The 25,128-nt window shown below is 49.8% G+C and overlaps 1 protein-coding gene across 3 annotated transcripts in view; it reads right to left on the bottom strand.

Annotated features, from left to right (window-relative positions):
- Positions 1 to 25,128, bottom strand: part of TTBK1 (tau tubulin kinase 1) — a 115,735-nt gene that overhangs the window by 45,308 nt on the left and 45,299 nt on the right. For all 3 annotated transcript variants that reach the window (XM_083175341.1, XM_083175339.1, XM_083175340.1), the window contains 4 exons: positions 10,593 to 10,740; positions 7,500 to 7,573; positions 5,294 to 5,434; positions 3,070 to 3,174 (listed from right to left, as the gene is read on the bottom strand). In XM_083175341.1, coding sequence (XP_083031467.1) covers positions 3,070 to 3,174; positions 5,294 to 5,434; positions 7,500 to 7,573; positions 10,593 to 10,740 — 468 coding nt within the window. The remainder of the gene's footprint in view (positions 1 to 3,069; positions 3,175 to 5,293; positions 5,435 to 7,499; positions 7,574 to 10,592; positions 10,741 to 25,128) is intronic.

The following is a 25,128-nucleotide window of genomic DNA, read 5'->3' as shown; positions in this document are numbered from 1 at the left end:
CCGTGACCCATGTTAATTGTAGGTTCTGTACTAAAGACATATAGCTATAACGCGATACAGCACATGTCTGTAGGAGACAATAGGCCACCTGATCACCATTTGTTCAACTAATTTATATTGTAGTATATATATATATATATATATATATATATATATATATATATATATATATATATATATGTATATAGTCTTACACTATTATATATAGTGATGAAAGTTACCACCAGACCAATAGTACAGTTGCTAGGGGTATCTCCTTTCAATGGTGGTGTGTATAAAAGGCGTCAGGTGGGTATCTCTTATGGCATGTTAGGGGCTGTACCCCCAAGTACATCATGTTCCGCAAGTGTTTAACTGTCATTATAGATGTCGGAGACTGTACTATCTAGTAGAACAAGAAGGGGGTCTATAAAGGGGGTCGGCGCAGTACAAGAGAAGGGGTCCAGTTTCAAATACTGATAATGTCTGGTAATTGGGGGATAATGACGGGATGCAGTTAAAATCCCGGCGGTCGGGATCCCGGCGTTCAGAATCCCGACGCCGGAATCCCGACTGCCGAAATGCCAACACATTCTCCCTCCTGGGGTGTCCACGACACCCCTGGAGGGAGAATAAATTAGTGTGCCGAGCGTAGCGAGGCACCGGGCCCGCTGCGTGGCGAGTGCAGCGAGCCCGCAAGGGGGGGCGATCCACGTCCCCCCCTTGTCGGCATTTCGGCTGTTGGGATTACGGCGTCGGGATTCTGAACGCCGGGATCCCGACTGCCGGGATTCAATACTGAATCCGATAATGACAACTGTGCCCCAAAATAACTAGTCACTATTCTCTACCCCTGCCACCATAGTTCCCGCCCACCTGTTTACCCATTCCCCATAGTGCAGTATGGGTATGGGGGCTCTAGGCCCCCACCTTCTTGTTCCTCCCTTGCACTATCCGGGACCCCAGTTTCTCTAGTCCTCTATTTCCCTGACTCACTCAAAAGTTGGGTACAGGAAAACGTATCAATAAATTGATTCCCTACCGTGACTCGCCGCTGTATGCTACAACCTATATTGCCTTACCCCTGATCCTATTATTTGTGCTACCCAGTCTATGGTGTGATATTAATGTATTATACTATGTACTTTGGTCTCCCATTTTGTATGGTATTAATACTCTTATACCATTTACTGTATTCTATGTTCACCTTGTATAGTTTGTGCTGCCTTACAAATATGTATTACTAACACTATTTCTTTAATATATTAATTACATTTCATCATTATTTTTTCTCTCTCTCTCTCTCTCTCTCTCTCTCTCTCTCTCTCTATATATATATATAGTATTTTACAGGTGTGCTGCTCTGGGCTTTCTAGCTTATGCTGGTTTTTTGGGGTGCCGCACCCTGCACCTAGATATAGCGCTAGGGACCCCAATATACAGAGAAGCCTTGACGATGGCTTGGGGGCATGTCATACAACTGCGCAGGTATATGTAACCAATATCTCTGAATTCTATTATCATGTAGTGTTCTAGACTGGTTACTAATACCACTCAGTGAGCTGGGGGAAACCATGTCTTGTTACTTACTCAGTATTACCCCTCCTTTCCATGCACCTGAATGGTATTATCAAACTAAACTGAGCACCTGCCACTATCTATATGTCAAATATAGGTACTTGTGTATTTTTGGTGGCGCCCCCAATGTCCATCGCGCGATGAGTACATCGCGTCACATAGCATGCCATGCACCCGATGGCATGCGATGCGATGCAATTTTTGCCCCCTATTCGATGAAAGATTGTATAAGCACCCTAAAGGGTGCTTTTAAGCACCCTAATGGGTGCTTACAATGTTAAATGCACCTCCACGCCACCCCCCCACTATAAACGTGAACCCGAAGCGTGGCGAGCGCAGCGAGCCCGCGAGGGGCGGCGGTACGCGTCCTCCGACCTTTTCATACCCCCACTATCCACGTCGGCGTGGAGTTGAGAATAGAAAGTGTGGTTCACGTTTATAGTGGGGGGGTGGCGTGGGGGTGCATTTAACATTGTAAGCACCCATTAGGGTGCTTATACAATGTTTAATCGCATCGCATTGTATGGCATTGTACAATATCGCGCGATATCGCATCGCATACCATCGTATGCCTTATGGTATGCGATGGGCGCCGCCAAAATACACAAGTACCCAAATATATATTGTACCAGATCCTAAAGATGACCATATAACAGGCATTGTTGGCTATAATCTATATGCCCCGTGGTATACAATAAATCACAGTCCACAACCAATAATTAGTAAACCACCAATGGATACTTCTATCAGATGAAAACCCAAATGGATATAAAACTAAATATAAAATATAATAAAACAAATAATAACTGAACATGAGTAATAATAATAATAATAATAATAATAATAATAATAATAATATAAGCTAAAGAGGAAAGTAACAGTTGTGTCAAAACGTCCAATGTTAAGAAGAGGTGATTCCTTAATTTATTTTTTGGTTTACAATGTCCCACTGGGTGCTGAGCGCAAAGACTGGGGTCTAGCGAAGCACCAATAGAATCAATAATATAACATATAGTCATTTATCAACAGCTGCTAATCATTGCTGAGGTGGTGAAGGTATTGAACACATTGGGATTGCCCCCTCTCCCGCGCCCGGCATAGACACAACAGCTACAAATGAAAACATTTTCAGAAATAAAATAAACGGATGAAGGATGGAGACTCACACTGCGCATCCCAGTCGCCAAAACTAAACTGCGGAGCAACAGCTTGAAAAATAAACTGAAAAACAGAAAGCATAAAATAATGGAAACAAAACATTGAATCAAATGAACAATAATAAAACGACCCAACCCCCCATTGGGTGAGGACTATGTCACGTGAAACCCAGGAATGGAACCTCAACTGGCAGGGTCAGCGGCAAAGGGCGGCAGAAGGTCTTCCATGACGGAGCTTTATCTCCTATCTGTCACTTGGATGACAATAACACTCACGTCGGTGGTTACAGTTTTGGGGTTCGCAATAGCACTTGATGCCCTATTTCCTCTGTCTCGGTCTCGTTCCATCACTCACCGGTCGCACCTCTCCAGTGGTGTTAGTGTATTGCCGTGCCAAACCAAAGTCCAACATGTAGCACTTCCTGTACGTTGAGGGGAGGCGTCCCATGGCAAAGTTAGACTGCGGAGCAAACCAACACATCAGTATTAATTCCACTGTGTCTGGAGAATGTGTGCGTGGGGTCCTTCAGAATAATTGCCAGTCATTGTCCATGTATGGGTCATGCTACAGTATGTTCCAGGAACAAATGGCTGACATGAATGATACTGGGCCAATGCTAAGGTTTTTGGAGTTGACTGATTTCGTGCATGAAATTCCCTAAAATCTGTGTTACGCAAGGGATCAGATGTTTCATACCCTCCAACATGACCCATTCCATTAGGTACAAAGTGCTCAGTCCCTGGACTTCCCTGCCAGTGGCAGTTACAGAGGTGGGGCTCCAGCACAGTCCAAAATTCAAAGAGGGGGGGTCACATCAACTGCCAATGAGTCCAGGACAGTGATGTTTGAGGTGGCAGTAGGTGTGGCTCCCCTTTTTGAATATTGGACTGTGCTGCAGCCCCACCTCTGCAACTGCCACTGGCAGGGAAGTCCAGGAACAGAGCATGTTGTGCCTAATGGAATGGGTCATGTTGGAGGGTATGGATGTATGAAGCAGTGAAAAGAGTGGAGGAGTAGAGGTTGCCCACGGCAACCAATCAGCTGCTCTGTATAATTTTAGAGAATGTGCTTGATAAATTTTACTTCAAAACTGATTGGTTGCCACGGGCAACGTCTCCATTGGGTCACTTCTCCACTCTTTTTCACCATTTTAAACCTCTACCCCACTGTGTTTAAGCAGAGAGGAGCAGTTGCAGCTAATACAGGCGGTATCAGAAATGTATTGGAAATGTTGGCCATTCCTGGGCTATGACTGGGATTTGGTTATTCAGACACACGGGAATGGTTCATCTTATGCACATGTGGTGAGTGTTACCAAGTGGTTGTGTACTTGGGCCCTTAGTCGTTCATACTGAAGGCCATACTGCGCCACAGGGCTGCTGGAAGTTTGAATATGGGAACTACGGTGACCTCTAAAGACACACCAAGTGGTATAACACAGTCTGAAGACACTTAGAGAGGGCACCTCCGTCCTTATACAGGGCCAGATGCACTAAGCTTCAAAAGTGATAAAATGGAGAGGGATAAACAGCCAACCAATCAGCTCCTGCCTGACATTTTTCAAACACAGCCTGTGACATGGCAGGCAGGAGCTGATTGGCTGGCTGTTTATCACTCTCCATTTTATCACTTTTGAAGCTTAGTGCATCTGGCCCACAGTCAGATGCATGAATGTACTGGGGAGAGCGCTGATATTAATATTATCACACAGGGGTTAATCAATGTTTGTATGGAATGCGTCAGAGGGCAGAACGCACTGTGCCCGTACCAAGGTGCCTTTGCGATTGCACTCGTACTGAGAATTTTACTGAGAGTGACAGAAAGGAACCCTTAATGGGATTGCATACGGCTTCAACTGCGAGAAAAACATGGCGCCAGCGTCGCTCCTGCCCCGACCAGTCTGCATAGCTATAGGGCAACCCTTGCAGTCTAAGTTCCTCATTCTTGTATAGGCTGGGTGTTTATACGCGGTTGCAAATGAGTTTGCGATGGTTCCGGAGGGCGATTATTCTCTTTTATGGGCAGCAGCTTTACTTGCTAATATTAGCAGTTCCAAAGCCTTCAAAATGGCAGTTGTGAATACTACTATGTACGTATGTGAATTATGCAAATAGTAACATCAACGTGTACGGCAAAAGGTCTAAAGTGGTTGTAACAGCGGGCGGCTTAGAATCAGGCCCAATGTGGTCGGATATTTCTGTGAAAGTTTTTTTTTTATCTTATTGGTGTCACAAGGAAAGATTTCCTGCCCTGGCATCAAAGATTTAGGACCAGCTAGAGTCCCGCTGTCATTTGTCCTGCATTTGTCACATGCGCAAAGAAACGGCTCCTGGGAGACCGCACTGATACGATCAGGAGCGTCATTCCCGAATGTTTCCCCGCTCACTGAAAGCAGCTCATGTGAAACCGGCCAATAGCGCTGCAGAAAAGTCGAGGCGCTGGAATTATATTTAATAGCATATAACAGAATAAACATAGAAACAATTCACACTGTAGATTGTCTAAACCCCCCCCCCCGCCCCGCCCCACCCCACAGTGATGTCATTACCACCAGTATGGAAATAACCGCAGCACTCACAGGTTTGATGTCGCGGTGCAGGAACCCCACAGAATGTATGGAATCAATGGACTCCAGGATCTGCTTGCCGAGACGCAGGGTGGTGCTCATGGTGAAGGTGCCACGCGGCTGACTTCGGCGCAGGTCTGCCAGGTTCCGACCCTGTAAGGTAACAGATGAAGATCAGGAGCACACCGTCGGCATTACTCAGCTGGTTTGTGGTTACATAACTGCTGGCAGCCTGCCGGTTCCCTGGCGCTAGACTCTGAAGAAGTGGCCTGGTTCCCCCCCGCATTGGGCTGACAGCTCCTAATGTAATGTGACACACGTACGAGCAGCTTGTATCAAGCGCAGTCAGGACAATCTGCAAGCCGGCAAAGTGTGTTCCTCTGTATTCTTGTGCTGTCTATACGGGTGTGACCGTCCTAATTCCCCCTGACACCAGACTGCTGAATTATATCATGAATGTTTCTCACTTGTTGTCCTCATCCTTGGATATATTCCTATGTGCAATATGACCGTATCTCACTGTGACCGTTCCTTCCAACACATATTGCAAATTCAGTATATAAAGGGGAAACGGAGGGAGGAAGACAACCAGAAACCGCAGGAGACAATAAGCTATAAATAAACATGGTCCACTGATTCCTGAATCATGTGACAGGGAGAGTCAGGAGTAACTCTACCAATCAGATTCTAGCTGCTAGATAAATGATAAGTACTGCAGAATCTGATTGGATGGGATGGGCAACATCACTCACACGTTAGTAAATGGGCAAGGGGGGGAGGGGAATCTTGAAATGCACACACCCTAATAATATACATGTAATATGAGGTGCTATCATGCTGGGACCTGTAGTTCTACAAAGAAAGACTTTATAATATTAACACACACTCGTATTCTTGGAATATTTGTTGGCCAAGAAATACTGGCCCACCAACCGCGTCAGGGTAACCTCGTAAATTTTCTGGTGGCACCTGGGGCGCAGCACCCCAAAAAAGCCAGACACCTCAGGGCAGCGCACAAGTGAATTGATAAGGTATTATTGGGTTAATAAGAAAGAAGCAATAGCTAGGGGTTAAAAAGTGATACATAAGTGACAATACTAGAAAGTATAATTAGTGGAAAAATAACTAAATAGTGCTAAATAAATGTCACGGTGTGCCACCCCAAGGCAACCCAGCCATGCCAACCCAAAAGGGAGCCGCGCCCCTAATCCCTCCCCAAAACTGGCACAATGTACAAACTTTCAGGACTCACCTTAATGGTGCCTTTGGTTCCAATGTGCAGTCTGTGGATACCAGGGACCAGACTGGTTATACCATTTAGATCAGGTGGTCGGGGTGCTACTTCAAGGTGAGGGAGTCCCAACCCTCAGGTGTACTAAGTACACAATATCTGAGTTCAAACTTAGTATTAGGGGCCCACCAGAAAATGTACGAGGTTACTTTGACGCGGTTGGTGGGCCAGTATTTCTTGGCCAACAAATATTCCAAGAACCTTAATTTATTGCTCTATATGAGATACCAGAGCTTAATATTACAGTGTGCATCAGGCACCACATGTCTTTCAATGCTTTTAGGCCGGATGTATCAAGCTTGAAAAGTGATAAAATGGAGAGTGCCAGCCAATCAGCTCCTACCTGCCATGTCACAGACTGTGTTTGAAAAATGTCAGGCAGGAGCTGATTGGCTGGTAGTTTATCACTCTCCATTTTATCACTTGTGAAGCTTAGTGCACCTGGCCCTGTATATGGCAGGCATCCCATGTGCTTGATCACCAGTATTAGAGGGGGTCCCGGCTTTATACCCTCTTCCCAAACAGGAGAAGCAGATTTACCAGTCCCCGCAGCGTGAATTCCCTGTCCATCCTGGGGGCTACTCAGATGGGTATGGGTCGACCACTGAAGGTCGATAGCCAATGCATGTGGACCTTAATCGTGTCAACCTAAAGATCGTATACCGCTCATATAGAGTAGAGTAATGTGATGCTGTGTCTATGGACGCAGCAGCAGACCATAAAGCGTGCAAGAGGCGCCGCTTAGCATACGATGCCTGGTGCATCATTTGCACATTTGGCACAGCGGCTGCATCCAAAGACGCTGCGGCTGCTGTGCTTGCTGCGTCCATATCTGAATTGGACCCAACGTCACCGATATGTAACTAGACTGTAGTTGCTAGGAAGCACCCGCACCGCCGGCTGTCGCACACACGGACTTATCGTTACCTGAAGCTGCATCACCACGTAGTTGAACTTCTCATTTCTTCCACAGCCAATAAATCTGCAGACATGATCTTTCCCTGGACAGACAGACAGACTGTGAGGCGCAGGCAGACACATTCATTGCAAAAAGTCCCGAAAAATACGCTATGGTTTAATGCCAAATACATCAACAGTCCATCATGTAAGTAATCTGCATATGATGTCCTTGCACTAGCGCATGAGTGATGAGAATGAGATAATGGTATATCGCACAAAACGAAGAGAGGCAGAAAGATTACAGAGTTCCCGAGAAGGGAATGATGGGACCTGCGAGACTTGTGGGTAAACCTGTTGGAGTTGTCTCTCAGGCGAAATGCGTTGGTTGGTTTTCTGCTGGGGTGAAATGTAACAGGATGAGAGCATCAGAAAGTGCGAGATTTGGTAAGACATCTCCAGTTTTTTTTAAAGCAGCAATCATTTACACTTCAAAATCAAACTGTTTTTGCAGTGTAAATGATTGCCGCTTTAAAAAACTAGAGATGTCTTACCAAATCTCTCACTTTCTGATTGTCTTATCTTATTAAACGTCACCCCTGGTCTCAGAAATTAATACATGTTCCTATCTATCTATCTATTTCTGGAAATACAGGTGTAAGCCATGGTGGTCCCATTTTACAGGACTGAGCTGATTCACTTCTAATGTCAGATACCACAGGACACCTTCAGACGGGTCAGAGCTATGTTTGCGACACGTGGGTACCTACATTATATTAAGCAGGTGGTTTTCATGTTCTGGATGATCAGACTATATACATACTGTACATCTAGCATCTTCATAACCTAGCCTCAGTACGCCAGGCAGCGGTCAGATGCCTGGCGTACGTGAGCAGTCAGGTTTTGTACAGCTCTGCGTATGTCAGGCATCTTTTTCTCCTGAAAATGCATCTTAGGGGGGTAATTCAATCATTGGCAGATTTTTCGCCAATGAAAAATCTGCAATTATCATCCATTTTTGGGCCCAAAAATCTAGCACTGACGGTAACCACATGGATCAGCAAATTCGCTGTGGATCCATGTGTTTTGTCGAATTTGCAGGCTTTCGCACGTTTCTGGGTCTGTTTTTGCTCTTGCCAATACAACAACAAAAAAAACTAAAAAGGCATGCAATTGAATAACCGTGGTGCGTATTATTGCATACCCCCCAAATTCGCAATGCAATGTAACTAGGATGCACAAAAAGACTGTGCTGGTTAATGTGATATATGACTCATGTATGTGCGTGTGACTGAGTCTGTGGGCCTAATTTAGATCACATGGCTGCGAATTCGGGCGATTATATAGTGACTGCGCATGCGGATGCCCGTAGTACACATGGGCGAGTTCGTCCTGTGATAAAATCCTGCTACTTTCTATCATTGGCATTTGTGGGTGGTGACCTGCCATTTTTTGGGAGTGTCAGGGGTAACACAGGCGTGCCCAGGTGTTTTCAGTAAGGGTCTGTGACGTCAGCTCTGGCCCTGCTCAGTCTGTTTCTATCGCAGACTGAGCAGGGCCGGAGCTGACGTCACAGACCCTTACTGAAAACGTCCTGGGCTGCGCACGTAAGTCTTGGGCTGTGCACAGACTGCACACACTGGGGAATCATTATATGGTGAGGGGCGTGGCCGGGTGTGTGAGGGGAAGTCATGTGACATCAGCTCCGCCCCCGATCAGCCTGATTCTATCACAGCAGCTAAGTAAGTCCTGGGCTACACACACACTGGGGAATCATTATATGGTGAGGGGCGTGGCCGGGTGTGAGGGGAAGTCATGTGACATCAGCTCCGCCCCCGATCAGCCTGATTCTATCACAGCAGCCCAGTAAGTCCTGGGCAACGCACAGACTGCGCACACTGGGGAATCATTATATGGTGAGGGGCGTGGCCAGGTGTGTGAAGGGAAGTCATGTGATGTCAGCTCCACTCCCGATCAGCCTGATTCTTTCACAGCCGTTGAGTAAGTCCTGGGCTACGCACAGACTGCACACACTGGGGAATCATTATATGGTGAGGGGCGTGGCCAGGTGTGTGAGGGGAAGTCATGTGACATCAGCTCCGCCCCCGATCAGCCTGATTCTATCACAGCAGCCCAGTAAGTCCTGGGCAACGCACAGACTGCGCACACTGGGGAATCATTATATGGTGAGGGGCGTGGCCAGGTGTGTGAGGGGAAGTCATGTGACATCAGCTCCGCCCCCGATCAGCCTGATTCTATCACAGCAGCCCAGTAAGTCCTGGGCAACGCACAGACTGCGCACACTGGGGAATCATTATATGGTGAGGGGCGTGGCCAGGTGTGTGAGGGGAAGTCATGTGACGTGAGCTCCGGCCCCGATCAGCCTGATTCTATCTCGGCCGTTGAGTAAGTCCTGGGCAACGCACAGACTGCGCACACTGGGGAATCATTATAAGGTGAGGGGCGTGGCCAGGTGTGTGAGGGGAAGTCATGTGACATCAGCTCTGCCCCCGATCAGCCTGATTCTATCACAGCAGCCGAGTAAGTCCTTGGCAACGCACAGACTGCACACACTGGGGAATCATTATAAGGTGAGGGGCGTGGCCAGGTGTGTGAGGGGAAGTCATGTGACATCAGCTCTGCCCCCGATCAGCCTGATTCTATCACAGCCGCTGAGTAAGTCCTGGGCTACGCACAGACTGCACACACTGGAAACATAATTTGTGGGGAGGATTTGCAGGGAATTGTCCATCCAGTTTACAAGCCATGCTAATCAATTTGCAGACTTGCACAGGGTGGGATTTCACTGTGGCGGGTATCCAATAACAGGGCTCCGAAAATTAGTATCCCTGCGATCAGGTGTGAATCAGCCCCAGTATACAACAAACACAACTTGGAAAAAAGCTGCAGCTGCTGCACTGTAGCACTTTGCACTGTATACAGCTTCTATGGCACACAGATATACAAGGGTCTTATATCACATTCAGCGAGGCCTCATCAAAAAGATGTAGCAAAAAGGTCGCCCGTGCTAGAAGATTCTCCCGCGGCATTCTGACATGCCAGGAGAGGCTGTGACACACCGCCATACCTACTGTATATATGGTTCCCTGCACACACACTCACCTTGCAGTTTTTTCAGAACGGCCACCTCCATCTTGAGGACTTGTTTTGGCTGCTGTGCTGACTCCACCTTCAGAGCAACATTCTCCCGAGTCAGCAAATCCATGGCTTCATAGATCTCCCCAAACCCTCCTCCGCCGATCTTCTTCAGCTGCAAGAAACACGAGAGCATCAGCAAGGGGACAGAAACATCGGGGAGGTGACATGGGCACGGGGACGGCAACATCGGGGAGGTGACATGGGCAAGGGGACAGCAACATCGGGGAGGTGACATGGGCAAGGTGACAGCAACATCGGGGAGGTGACATGGGCAAGGGGACAGCAACATCGGGGAGGTGACATGGGCAAGGGGACAGCAACATCGGGGAGGTGACATGGGCACGGGGACAGCAACATCGGGGAGGTGACATGGGCAAGGGGACAGCAACATCGGGGAGGTGACATGGGCAAGGGGACAGCAACATCGGGGAGGTGACATGGGCAAGGGGACAGCAACATCGGGGAGGTGACATGGGCAAGGGGACAGCAACATCGGGGAGGTGACATGGGCACGGGGACAGCAACATCGGGGAGGTGACATGGGCAAGGGGACAGCAACATCGGGGAGGTGACATGGGCAAGGGGACAGCAACATCGGGGAGGTGACATGGGCAAGGTGACGACAACATCTGGGAGGTGACATGGGGACGGCAACATCGGGGAGGTGACATGGGCAAGGGGACAGCAACATCGGGGAGGTGACATAGGCAAGGGGACAGCAACATCGGGGAGGTGACATGGGCAAGGGGACAGCAACATCGGGGAGGTGACATGGACAAGGTGACGGCAACATCGGGGAGGTGACATGGACAAGGTGACGGCAACATCGGGGAGGTGACATGGGCACGGGGACGGCAACATCGGGGAGGTGACATGGGCAAGGTGACAGCAACATCGGGGAGGTGACATGGGCAAGGGGACGGCAACATCGGGGAGGTGACATGGGCAAGGCGACGGCAACATCGGGGAGGTGACATGGGCAAGGGGACGGCAACATCGGGGAGGTGACATGGGCAAGGGGACAGCAACATCGGGGAGGTGACATGGGCAAGGTGACAGCAACATCGGGGAGGTGACATGGGCAAGGTGACGGCAACATCGGGGAGGTGACATGGGCAAGGGGACAGCAACATCGGGGAGGTGACATAGGCAAGGGGACAGCAACATCGGGGAGGTGACATAGGCAAGGGGACAGCAACATCGGGGAGGTGACATGGGCAAGGGGACAGCAACATCGGGGAGGTGACATGGACAAGGTGACGGCAACATCGGGGAGGTGACATGGACAAGGTGACGGCAACATCGGGGAGGTGACATGGGCACGGGGACGGCAACATCGGGGAGGTGACATGGGCACGGGGACGGCAACATCGGGGAGGTGACATGGGCAAGGGGACAGCAACATCGGGGAGGTGACATGGGCAAGGGGACAGCAACATCGGGGAGGTGACATGGGCAAGGTAACGGCAACATCTGGGAGGTGACATGGGGACGGCAACATCGGGGAGGTGACATGGGCAAGGTGACGGCAACATCGGGGAGGTGACATGGGCAAGGGGACGGCAACATCGGGGAGGTGACATGGGCAAGGGGACAGCAACATCGGGGAGGTGACATGGGCAAGGCGACGGCAACATCGGGGAGGTGACATGGGCAAGGGGACGGCAACATCGGGGAGGTGACATGGGCAAGGGGACGGCAACATCGGGGAGGTGACATGGGCAAGGGGACAGCAACATCGGGGAGGTGACATGGGCAAGGGGACAGCAACATCGGGGAGGTGACATGGGCAAGGGGACAGCAACATCGGGGAGGTGACATGGGCAAGGTGACGGCAACATCGGGGAGGTGACATGGGCAAGGGGACGGCAACATCGGGGAGGTGACATGGGCAAGGCGACGGCAACATCGGGGAGGTGACATGGGCAAGGGGACGGCAACATCGGGGAGGTGACATGGGCAAGGGGACAGTAACATCGGGGAGGTGACATGGGCAAGGGGACGGCAACATCGGGGAGGTGACATGGGCAAGGGGACAGCAACATCGGGGAGGTGACATGGGCAAGGTAACGGCAACATCTTGGAGGTGACATGGGCAAGGGGACAGCAACATCGGGGAGGTGACATGGGCAAGGGGACGGCAACATCGGGGAGGTGACATGGGCAAGGGGACGGCAACATCGGGGAGGTGACATGGGCAAGGGGACGGCAACATCGGGGAGGTGACATGGGCAAGGGGACGGCAACATCGGGGAGGTGACATGGGCAAGGCGACGGCAACATCGGGGAGGTGACATGGGCAAGGGGACGGCAACATCGGGGAGGTGACATGGGCAAGGGGACAGCAACATCGGGGAGGTGACATGGGCAAGGGGACAGCCACATCGGGGAGGTGACATGGGCAAGGTGACAGCAACATCGGGGAGGTGACATGGGCAAGGGGACAGCAACATCGGGGAGGTGACATGGGCAAGGGGACAGCAACATCGGGGAGGTGACATGGGCAAGGTGACAGCAACATCGGGGAGGTGACATGGGCAAGGTAACGGCAACATCTGGGAGGTGACATGGGCAAGGGGACAGCAACATCGGGGAGGTGACATGGGCAAGGGGACAGCAACATCGGGGAGGTGACATGGGCAAGGTGACAGCAACATCGGGGAGGTGACATGGGCAAGGTGACAGCAACATCGGGGAGGTGACATGGGCAAGGTAACGGCAACATCTGGGAGGTGACATGGGCAAGGGGACGGCAACATCGGGGAGGTGACATGTGCAAGGTGACAGCAACATCGGGGAGGTGACATGGGCAAGGTGACAGAAACATCGGGGAAGTGACATGGGCAAGGGGACAGCAACATCGGGGAGGTGACATGGGCAAGGTGACAGCAACATCGGGGAGGTGACATGGGCAAGGTAACGGCAACATCTGGGAGGTGACATGGGCAAGGGGACAGCAACATCGGGGGAGGTGACATGGGCAAGGGGACAGCAACATCGGGGAGGTGACATGGGCAAGGGGACAGCAACATCGGGGAGGTGACATGGGCAAGGTGACAGCAACATCGGGGAGGTGACATGGGCAAGGTAACGGCAACATCTGGGAGGTGACATGGGCAAGGGGACAGCAACATCGGGGGAGGTGACATGGGCAAGGGGACAGCAACATCGGGGAGGTGACATGGGCAAGGGGACAGCAACATCGGGGAGGTGACATGGGCAAGGGGACAGCAACATCGGGGAGGTGACATGGGCAAGGTGACGGCAACATCGGGGAGGTAACATGGGCACGGGGACGGCAACATCGGGGAGGTGACATGGGCAAGGGGACGGCAACATCGGGGAGGTGACATGGGCAAGGGGACGGCAACATCGGGGAGGTGACATGGGCAAGGGGACAGCAACATCGGGGAGGTGACATGGGCAAGGGGACAGCAACATCGGGGAGGTGACATGGGCAAGGGGACAGCAACATCGGGGAGGTGACATGGGCAAGGGGACAGCAACATCGGGGAGGTGACATGGGCAAGGGGACAGCAACATCGGGGAGGTGACATGGGCACGGGGACGGCAACATCGGGGAAGTGACATGGGCACGGGGACGGCAACATCGGGGAAGTGACATGGGCAAGGGGACAGCAACATCGGGGAGGTGACATGGGCAAGGGGACAGCAACATCGGGGAGGTGACATGGGCAAGGGGACAGAAACATCGGGGAGGTGACATGGGCAAGGGGACAGCAACATCGGGGAGGTGACATGGGCATGGTGACAGCAACATCGGGGAGGTGACATGGGCAAGGGGACAGCAACATCGGGGAGGTGACATGGGCAAGGGGACAGCAACATCGGGGAGGTGACATGGGCAAGGTGACAGCAACATCGGGGAGGTGACATGGGCAAGGTAACGGCAACATCTGGGAGGTGACATGGGCAAGGGGACAGCAACATCGGGGAGGTGACATGGGCAAGGGGACAGCAACATCGGGGAGGTGACATGGGCAAGGGGACAGCAACATCGGGGAGGTGACATGGGCAAGGGGACAGCAACATCGGGGAGGTGACATGGGCAAGGTAACGGCAACATCGGGGAGGTGACATGGGGACGGCAACATCGGGGAGGTGACATGGGCAAGGGGACGGCAACATCGGGGAGGTGACATGGGCAAGGGGACAGCAACATCGGGGAGGTGACATGGGCAAGGTAACGGCAACATCTTGGAGGTGACATGGGCAAGGGGACAGCAACATCGGGGGAGGTGACATGGGCAAGGGGACGGCAACATCGGGGAGGTGACATGGGCAAGGGGACGGCAACATCGGGGAGGTGACATGGGCAAGGGGACGGCAACATCGGGGAGGTGACATGGGCAAGGGGACGGCAACATCGGGGAGGTGACATGGGCAAGGGGACGGCAACATCGGGGAGGTGACATGGGCAAGGCGACGGCAACATCGGGGAGGTGACATGGGCAAGGGGACAGCAACATCGGGGAGGTGACATGGGCAAGGGGACAGCAACATCGGGGAGGTGACATGGGCAAGGGGACAGCCACATCGGGGAGGTGACATGGGCAAGGTGACAGCAACATCGGGGAGGTGACATGGGCAAGGGGACAGCAACATCGGGGAGGTGACATGGGCAAGGGGACAGCAACATCGGGGAGGTGACATGGGCAAGGGGACAGCAACATCGGGGAGGTGACATGGGCAAGGTGACAGCAACATCGGGGAGGTGACATGGGCAAGGGGACAGCAACATCGGGGAGGTGACATGGGCAAGGTAACGGCAACATCTGGGAGGTGACATGGGGACGGCAACATCGGGGAGGTGACATGGGCAAGGGGACGGCAACATCGGGGAGGTGACATGGGCAAGGTGACAGCAACATCGGGGAGGTGACATGGGCAAGGTAACGGCAACATCGGGGAGGTGACATGGGCAAGGGGACAGCAACATCGGGGGAGGTGACATGGGCAAGGGGACGGCAACATCGGGGAGGTGACATGGGCAAGGCGACGGCAACATCGGGGAGGTGACATGGTCAAGGGGACAGCAACATCGGGGAGGTGACATGGGCAAGGGGACAGCCACATCGGGGAGGTGACATGGGCAAGGGGACAGCAACATCGGGGAGGTGACATGGGCAAGGGGACAGCAACATCGGGGAGGTGACATGGGCAAGGGGACAGCAACATCGGGGAGGTGACATGGGCAAGGGGACAGCAACATCGGGGAGGTGACATGGGCAAGGGGACAGCAACATCGGGGAGGTGACATGGGCAAGGTGACAGCAACATCGGGGAGGTGACATGGTCAAGGTGACCGCAACATCGGGGAGGTGACATGGGCAAGGTGACCGCAACATCGGGGAGGTGACATGGGCAAGGGGACAGTAACATCGGGGAGGTGACATGTGCAAGGTGACAGCAACATCGGGGAGGTGACATGTGCAAGGTGACAGAAACATCGGGGAAGTGACATGGGCAAGGTGACAGCAACATCGGGGAGGTTACATGGGCAAGGTTACAGCAACATTGGGGGGGGGGGCATGTACTAGGTGACAGCACCATTGGAGTAGTGACATGGGCAAAGTGCCAGCAACATCGGGGGGGAATTACATGTACTAGGTGACAGCAACATCTAGGAGGTGACATGTACAAGATGACAGCACCATCGGAGAGGTTACATGGCACGGTTACAGCAACATCGGGGGGGGGGATGACATGTACTAGGTGACAGCAACATCGGGGAGGTGACATGGGCAAGGTGACAGCAACATCGGGGGGGGGTGACATGTACTAGGTGACAGCAACACCGGAGTGGTGACATGGGCAAAGTGACAGTAACATCGGGGAGGTGACATGTGCAAGGTGACAGCAACACTGGGGAGGTGACATGTGCAAGGTGACAGCAACATCATCGGGGAGGTGACATGTACAAGATAACAGCAACATCGGGGAGGTGACATGTACAAGATGACAGCAACATCGGATAGGTGACATGTACAAGGTGACAGCAACATTGGGGGGGTGTGACATGTACTAGGTGACAGAACCATCGGAGTGGTGACATGGCAAAGTGCCAGCAACATCGGGGGGGGGGGGATTACATGTACTAGGTGACAGCAACATCGAGGAGGTGACATGTACAAGGTGACAGCACCATCGGAGTAGTGACATGGCAAAGTGCCAGCAACATCGGGGGGGGGGTGACATGTACTAGGTGACAGCAACATCGGGGAGGTGACATGGGCAAGATGACAGCAACATCGGAGAGGTTACATGGCACGGTTACAGCAAAATCGGGGGGGATGACATGTACTAGGTGACAGCACCATCGGAGTGGTGACATGGCAAAGTGACAGCAACATCGGGGGGGGGGGGGGGGCGACATGTACTAGGTGACAGCAACACCGGAGTGGTGACATGTGCAAGGTGACAGCAACACTGGGGAGGTGACATGGGCAAGGTGACAGTAACATCGGGGAGGTGACATGGGCAAGGTGACGGCAACATCGGGGAGGTGACATGGGCAAGATGACAGCAACATCGGGGAGGTGACATGGGCAAGGTGACAGCAACATCGGGGAGGTGACATGGGCAAGGTGACATCAACACTGGGGTGGTGACATGGGCAAGGTGACAGCAACATCAGGGAAGTGACACATGCAAAGTGACAGCAACATCGGGGATGTGACATGTGAAAGGTAACAAAAATAGAATAATAAAACAGACAATATTGGATTTATAATACAGCAATGCTATCATTTCTATTCCAAAGGGTCCAAAAATATCATCACCAGCACTGAAGACATACAGATAATTACCTTATGGGGAAATATACTAACACACCAACCACCACAGATGAGTCATATACACCAACATGAAAACTCATCTCTTCAGGCAGCCTATCAAATTCCAGAACCAGTCATAGAACCTTGCATTCTGGTGGAATCGATGCAATATAGAATACAGTATCTATCCTTATGTAGCAATGCCTATTTCCCTATAGATTGTAAGCTTGCGAGCAGGGCCCTCATACCTCTGACTGTCTGTAAATACCCAGTTTGTTGTATCACTGTCTCCTTTTGTAAAGCGCAACGGAATCTGCTGCGCTCTATAAGAAACTGTTAATAAGTAAATAAATAATAATAACACCAGATATCATTATAACCATGGGGGAAATACACCAACATACCTAACACCATGATCACTATAACCATGGGGGAGATACACCAACATACCCAACACCATGATCACTATAACCATGGGGGAGATACACCAACATACCTACACCATGATCACTATAACCATGGGGGAGATACACAAATATACCTAACACCATGATCACTATAACCATGGGGGAGATACACCAACATACCCAACACCATGATCACTATAACCATGGGGGAGATACACCAACATACCTACACCATGATCACTATAACCATGGGGGAGATACACCAACATACCAACACCAGAGATCATCATCATGGGGGAAATACACTAACGTACCTAACACCAGAGATCATCATCATGGGGGAAATACACTAACGTACCTAACACCAGAGATCATCATCATCATCATGAGGGAAATACACCAACATACCAACACCAGAGATCATCATCATCATCATGGGGGAAATACACCAACATACCTAACACTAGAGATCATCATCATCATCATGAGGGAAATACACCAACATACCAACACCAGAGATCATCATCATGGGGGAAATACACCAACATACCTAACACCAGAGATCATCATCATCATCATCATGAGGGAAATACACCAACATACCAACACCAGAGATCATCATCATCATCATCATGAGGGAAATACACCAACATACCAACACCAGAGATCATCATCATCATCATCATGAGGGAAATACACCAACATACCAACACCAGAGATCATCATCATGGGGAAAATACACTAACGTACCTAGCACCAGAGATCATCATCATCATCATCATCGGGGAAATACACCAACATACCAACACCAGAGATCATCATCATGGGGAAAATACACTAACGTACCTAGCACCAGAGATCATCATCATCATCATCATGGGGGAAATACACCAACATACCAACACCAGAGATCATCATCATGGGGAAAATACACTAACGTACCTAGCACCAGAGATCATCATCATCATCATCATGGGGGAAATACACCAACATACCTAACACCAGAGATCATCATCATCATCATCATGAGGGAAATACACCAACATACCTAACACCAGAGATCATCATCATGGGGGAAATACACCAACATACCTAACACCAGAGATCATCATCATCATCATCATGAGGGAAATACACCAACATACCAACACCAGAGATCATCATCATGGGGGAAATACACCAACATACCTAACACCAGAGATCATCATCATCATCATCATGCGGGAAATACACCAACATACCAACACCAGAGATCATCATCATGGGGGAAATACACCAACATACCTAACACCAGAGATCATCATCATCATCATCATGCGGGAAATACACCAACATACCAACACCAGAGATCATCATCATGGGGAAAATACACTAACGTACCTAGCACCAGAGATCATCATCATCATCATCATCATGGGGGAAATACACCAACATACCTAACACCAGAGATCATCATCATGGGGGAAATACACTAACGTACCTAACACCAGAGATCATCATCATCATCATCATCATCATCATGAGGGAAATACACCAACATACCTAACACCAGAGATCATCATCATGGGGGAAATACACCAACATACCTAACACCAGAGATCATCATAATCATCATGAGGGAAATACACCAACATACCAACACCAGAGATCATCATCATGGGGGAAATACACCAACATACCTAACACCAGAGATCATCATCATCATCATGAGGGAAATACACCAACATACCAACACCAGAGATCATCATCATGGGGGAAATACACTAACGTACCTAACACCAGAGATCATCATCATCATCATCATGAGGGAAATACACCAACATACCTAACACCAGAGATCATCATCATCATGGGGGAAATACACCAACATAGCTAATACCAGCGATTATTATAAACATGGGGCAAATCAGCAGGCCCAGATGGCATTCATCCCAGTGTACTAATGGAATTAAGGGAGGAATTACCGACCCCTCTGTATTACGTTTTTGATAACTCACTTTCATCAGGTAAGGTACCAAAAGACTGGAGAATAGCAGAGGTAGTGCCAACATTCAAAATAGGAAAAAGGCACAACACAACTAATTACAGACCTGTGAGCTAAACATCAATAGTGGGTAAATGATTTGAGGGATTTTAAGGGATGGTATCCAGGAATATTTAGATCTTCATAGTTTAATTAGTATTAACCAACATGGGTTTGTGAAAAATCGCTCAAGCCAAACAAATATACTGGGCTTTTATGAGGATGTCAGCAAAAATCTTGATAATGTAATTGCTGTAGACGTGGTCTTCCTAGATTTTGTAAGGCTTTTGATACAGTGCCACATAAGAGGTTAGTAATTCAAATGGAGGACCTGGGACTAGTGGTAAGAATTTGTAGATGGGTAGGGAACTGGCTGTGTAATAGAGAACAGAGAGTGGTTGTGAATGGCGCAGTATCAGATATGATACCGGTACTAAGTGGAGGGCCACAGGGGTCGGTACTAGGGCCCATTTTATTTAGCATATTTATTAACGATATTGGGGAGGGGTTACTCAGCAATCTCTTATATATTTGGCTACATCTGTCACTCAAAGTGTGTCTGGAGCTGTAACGCTGGGTTGTGGACTTCCATCTTAATTTATGATTGTCATCACCTGTTTTAAACAGGGTAATTGATAAGAAAGGTGTTTAAGCACAGGTGATGGTAATCCATAAATTAAGAAGAAAGTCCAAAAACAGAGCAATGTGTCCCTCCTCGAGAGGGTCATGTTGGGAGGTATGCACCTCCCTCCCCCCCCCCCCCCCATTCATGGCATCCCCACGATTAAATGGCACATGCAAAACACTGACATGGCTATGGTCGACAATGAAAAAGGTTGACAAGATTTATTTTTCACTTTTTCAATGTTTTCATATTCATTCTCATGTGTCGACATGGACACCAATGAAGTGCCACACTTATGTCAACATTTACATGTGTTGACCTTTCTGTGTTGATTTTTTCTTGTGGCGATTCGCGGCACCCCCGCGACCCCCCCTCCCGCGATTTGCAGCACACCCCCCGCAATTCGCGGCACCCCCGGTGACTCTTGCGATTCGCGGCCCCACCCCGTGACACCCCCCCTCCTGCGATTCGCGGCATCCCGCGACCCCCCTCCCACGATTCGCGCCAACCCCCCGGGCCCCCCCTCCTGCGGGTCACGGTGCCCCCCACGACCCCCCCTACCGCGATTCCCCACCCCTGACCCCCCCTCCTGTCATTGCGGCAACCCCCCGCCCCCGCGACCCACCCTCCCGCGATTCACGTCAACCCCCCGCGCCCCCCCCTCCCACAATTCGCGGCACCCACACCCCCCCGCGACCCCCCCTCCCGCAATTCACGGCGTCCACCCACGACCCCTCCTCCCGTGATTCGCGGACACCCCTCACCTCCTCCCTCCCCCCCCACCCCCACGCGCGATTCACGGCAACCCCAGGATTAAATGGCACATGCAAAACACTGGCACGGCTATGGTCGACAATGAAAAAGGTTGACATGAGTTTTTGAAGATTTATTTTTATTTTTTTGAATGTTTTCATATTCATTCTCATGTGTCGACATGGACACCGATGAAGTGCCACACTTATGTCAATATTTACATGTGTTGAACTTTCTGTGTTGATTTTTTCTTGTGGCGATTCGCGGCACCCCCCGCGACCCCCCTCCCGCAATTTGCAGCACACCCCCTGCAATTCGCGGCCCCACCCCGTGACACCCCCCCTCCTGCGATTCGCGGCACCCCGCGACCCCTCCTCCCACGATTCGCGCCAACCCCCCGGGCCCCCCCTCCCGCGGTTCACGGTGCCCCCCACGACCCCCCCTACCGTGATTCCCCACCCCTGACCCCCCTCCTGTCATTGCGGCAAGCCCCCGCGACCCACCCTCCCGCGATTCACTGCAACCCCCCGCGCCCCCCCCTTTCCCACAATTCGCAGCACCCCCCCGCGACCCCCCCTCCCGCAATTCACGGCATCCACCCACGACCCCTCCTCCCGTGGTTCACGGACACCCCTCACCTCCTCCCCCCCACCCCGCGCGTGATTCACGGCAACCCCAGGATTAAATGGCATATGCAAAACACTGGCACGGCTATGGTCGACAATGAAAAAGGTTGACATGAGTTTTTAAAGATTTATTTTTCTTTTATGGAATGTTTTCATATTCATTCTCATGTGTCGACATGGACACCGATGAAGTGCCACACTTATGTCAACAATTACATGTTGAACTTCTGTGTTGATTTTTTCTTGTAGCAATTTTTTTCCAGTGACAACTATGAACTATGTGCACGTCAACCTACACATCATCAACCAATTCTTTGTATAATATATAACACCTGTTCTGTTTTACTGTAGGTGTTTTAAGTCAGACCTTTTACTGATACTATTACTGTTTATGTAAATGCATTCTGAATGACAGCAACATCCTACCATCCTTCTACAAGAATATATAACCAAATAGGTGATTCATCGTGCCCCGTGCCCCCCCCTCCCGCAATTCACGGACCCCCCCCGCGCACCCCCCTCCCTCGATTCGCAACCCCCCCTCGCGCAATTCACGCCCCCTCCCACGCTTTGCGGACCCCCGCCCTCTCCCGCGATTCGCAGACACCTGCGCCCCCCTCCCTTGATTCACAGCACCCCCCGCGCCCCTCCCACAATTCACAGCACCCCTAAGCCCCTCTTTAGTACCCCGTATACTCACACACCCCTATCACTACGCAGCTTCCTGCTCTCCTGAACCGTAACTTCCACCACTGGGGAGTCGCTGACGCTGTTTTGCCCACATGCCCCTATCATGCCTCATAGCCCAGCCTCCTGCTCTCATGCACCCGAACTCCCACCCAGTAGGAGGAGACACTGACTAAGGGCCACCATCCTGTACTCCTGTACTGCCACGCTGGACCCTCACCCACTGGCAGAAGCTGCACAGTATCTCCCACCCTCCTCTTTAGTCCCCCTTATGCCCACACACCCCTATCACTACCCAGCCTCCTGTTTTCCTGTGTCGTGACCTCCGCCAGTGGGGAGCCGCTGACTCAGAAACACCCTACTATACTATTGCACACACACACCTAAACAACACGCACACACCCCCCCACACCCACAAATGTCACTGTAACATCCACACTATCAATGTACATCTTACTCTGTAACCGCTTTTTAATTAAACAAAACAATACACACCCCCTTCCACATCATATGCTCTCTATTTAACACATTTCACCTATAACTCAAGTTGCAATACAGGCCATCTTTCATACAATTCTAACCATCTTTCTCATATGCAAATGTTCACAAATTAAGGGGGCGCAGCCCCTTACGACGGTGTGAAGAGCGCCCGTAGGGCGCGATGAATCACCTAGTGTTTCCATCTTTGCTGATGACACAAAAATGAGCAGAGTAATTAGATCAACTGAGGATGTCTCCGCGCTTCAGAGCGATCTTAATAAACTAGATGAGTGGGCAAAAAAGTGGAAAATGAGGTTCAATGTGGATAAATGCAAGGTTATGCACCTTAGGAGACATAACCAGTGTGCTTGTTATAATATAAGTGGGGAGGCACTGGGTAATTCAGAACTTGAACAGGATCTAGGAGTCCAAATAGATAACAAGCTGAGGTGTAGCGCTCAATGTAATATAGCAACTAAAAAGGCCAACAGGATACTAGCATGTATAAAAAGGGGAATTGAAACTAGGGACTCAAAAGTAATTATGCCACTGTACAAAGCATTGGTTAGACCGCATCTAGAATATGGAGTACAGTTCTGGGCCCCACACTATAAAAAGGACATCATAGCACTGGAAAAAATCCAGAGAAGAGCAACAAAGCTAATAAAGGGAATGGAGAACTTAAGCTACGAGGACAGTTGAACAAATTGGGATTGCTTACGCTAGAGAAGAGACGTTTAAGGGGGGAAATGATCAACATGTACAAATATATCAGGGGCCAATATACGGAACTGTCAAACACCCTTTTTACGGCAAAGATAGACTCTAGGACATGTGGGCACGAGTTTAGATTAGAAGAAGATTTCGTTCCCTTAAAAAGGAAAACATTTTTCACGGTCAGGGCAGCCAGACTGTGGAACTCTTTTCCTAGTGAGGTGGTGTCGGCAGTTGTAGATGTGATGTCGGCAGATAGAGAGGTGGTGTCGGCAGACACAATAAAGACGTTTAAAATAAGGTTGGACAAACATCTATTGGACAAAAACATCCAGGGGTACAAGAAATAATCACAATCTGACCTTAAATATATCAGCATACACTACGTGTAACAAGGGATGAAGCTGATACACCAAGATTGAACTCGATTGATGCAAGTCTTTATTCAGCCTTAACTACTATGTAACTATGTAACTAAATACACCAGCATACCTAACACCAGATATCATCATCATTATCATGATGGGGGAAATACACCAACATATCTAATACCAGAGATCAACATCATCATCATGGGGAAAATACACCAACAAATCTAATACCAGAGATGATCATCATCATCATCATCATCATCATCATCATCATGGGGAAAATACACCAACATATCTAATACCAGAGATCAACATCATCATCATGGGGAAAATACACCAACATATCTAATACCAGAGATCATCATCATCATCATGGGGAAAATACACCAACATATCCAATACCAGAGATCATCATCATCATCGGGAAAATACACCAACATATCTAATACCAGAGATCATCATCATCATCATGGGGAAAATACACCAACATATCTAATACCAGAGATCAACATCATCATCATCATGGGGAAAATACACCAACAAATCTAATACCAGAGATCATCATCATCATCGGGAAAATACACCAACATATCTAATACCAGAGATCAACATCATCATCATGGGGAAAATACACCAACATATCTAATACCAGAGATCATCATCATGGGGAAAATACACCAACATATCTAATACCAGAGATCATCATCATCATCATGGGGAAAATACACCAACATATCTAATACCAGAGATCATCATCATCATCATGGGGAAAATACACCAACATATCTAATACCAGAGATCATCATCATCATGGGGAAAATACACCAACATATCTAATACCAGAGATCATCATCATCATCGGGAAAATATACCAACATATCTAATACCAGAGATCATCATCATGGGGAAAATACACCAACATATCTAATACCAGAGATCATCATCATCATGATGGGGGAAATACACCAACATATCTAATACCAGAAGATGATGATATCATCATCATCATCATCATCA

Source organism: Crinia signifera, chromosome 3, assembly GCF_055691185.1.
Source record: "Crinia signifera chromosome 3, ASM5569118v1, whole genome shotgun sequence".
NCBI classification, from domain to species: Eukaryota; Metazoa; Chordata; class Amphibia; order Anura; family Myobatrachidae; genus Crinia; species Crinia signifera.
This window is presented reverse-complemented; position numbering and strand designations above follow the sequence as displayed.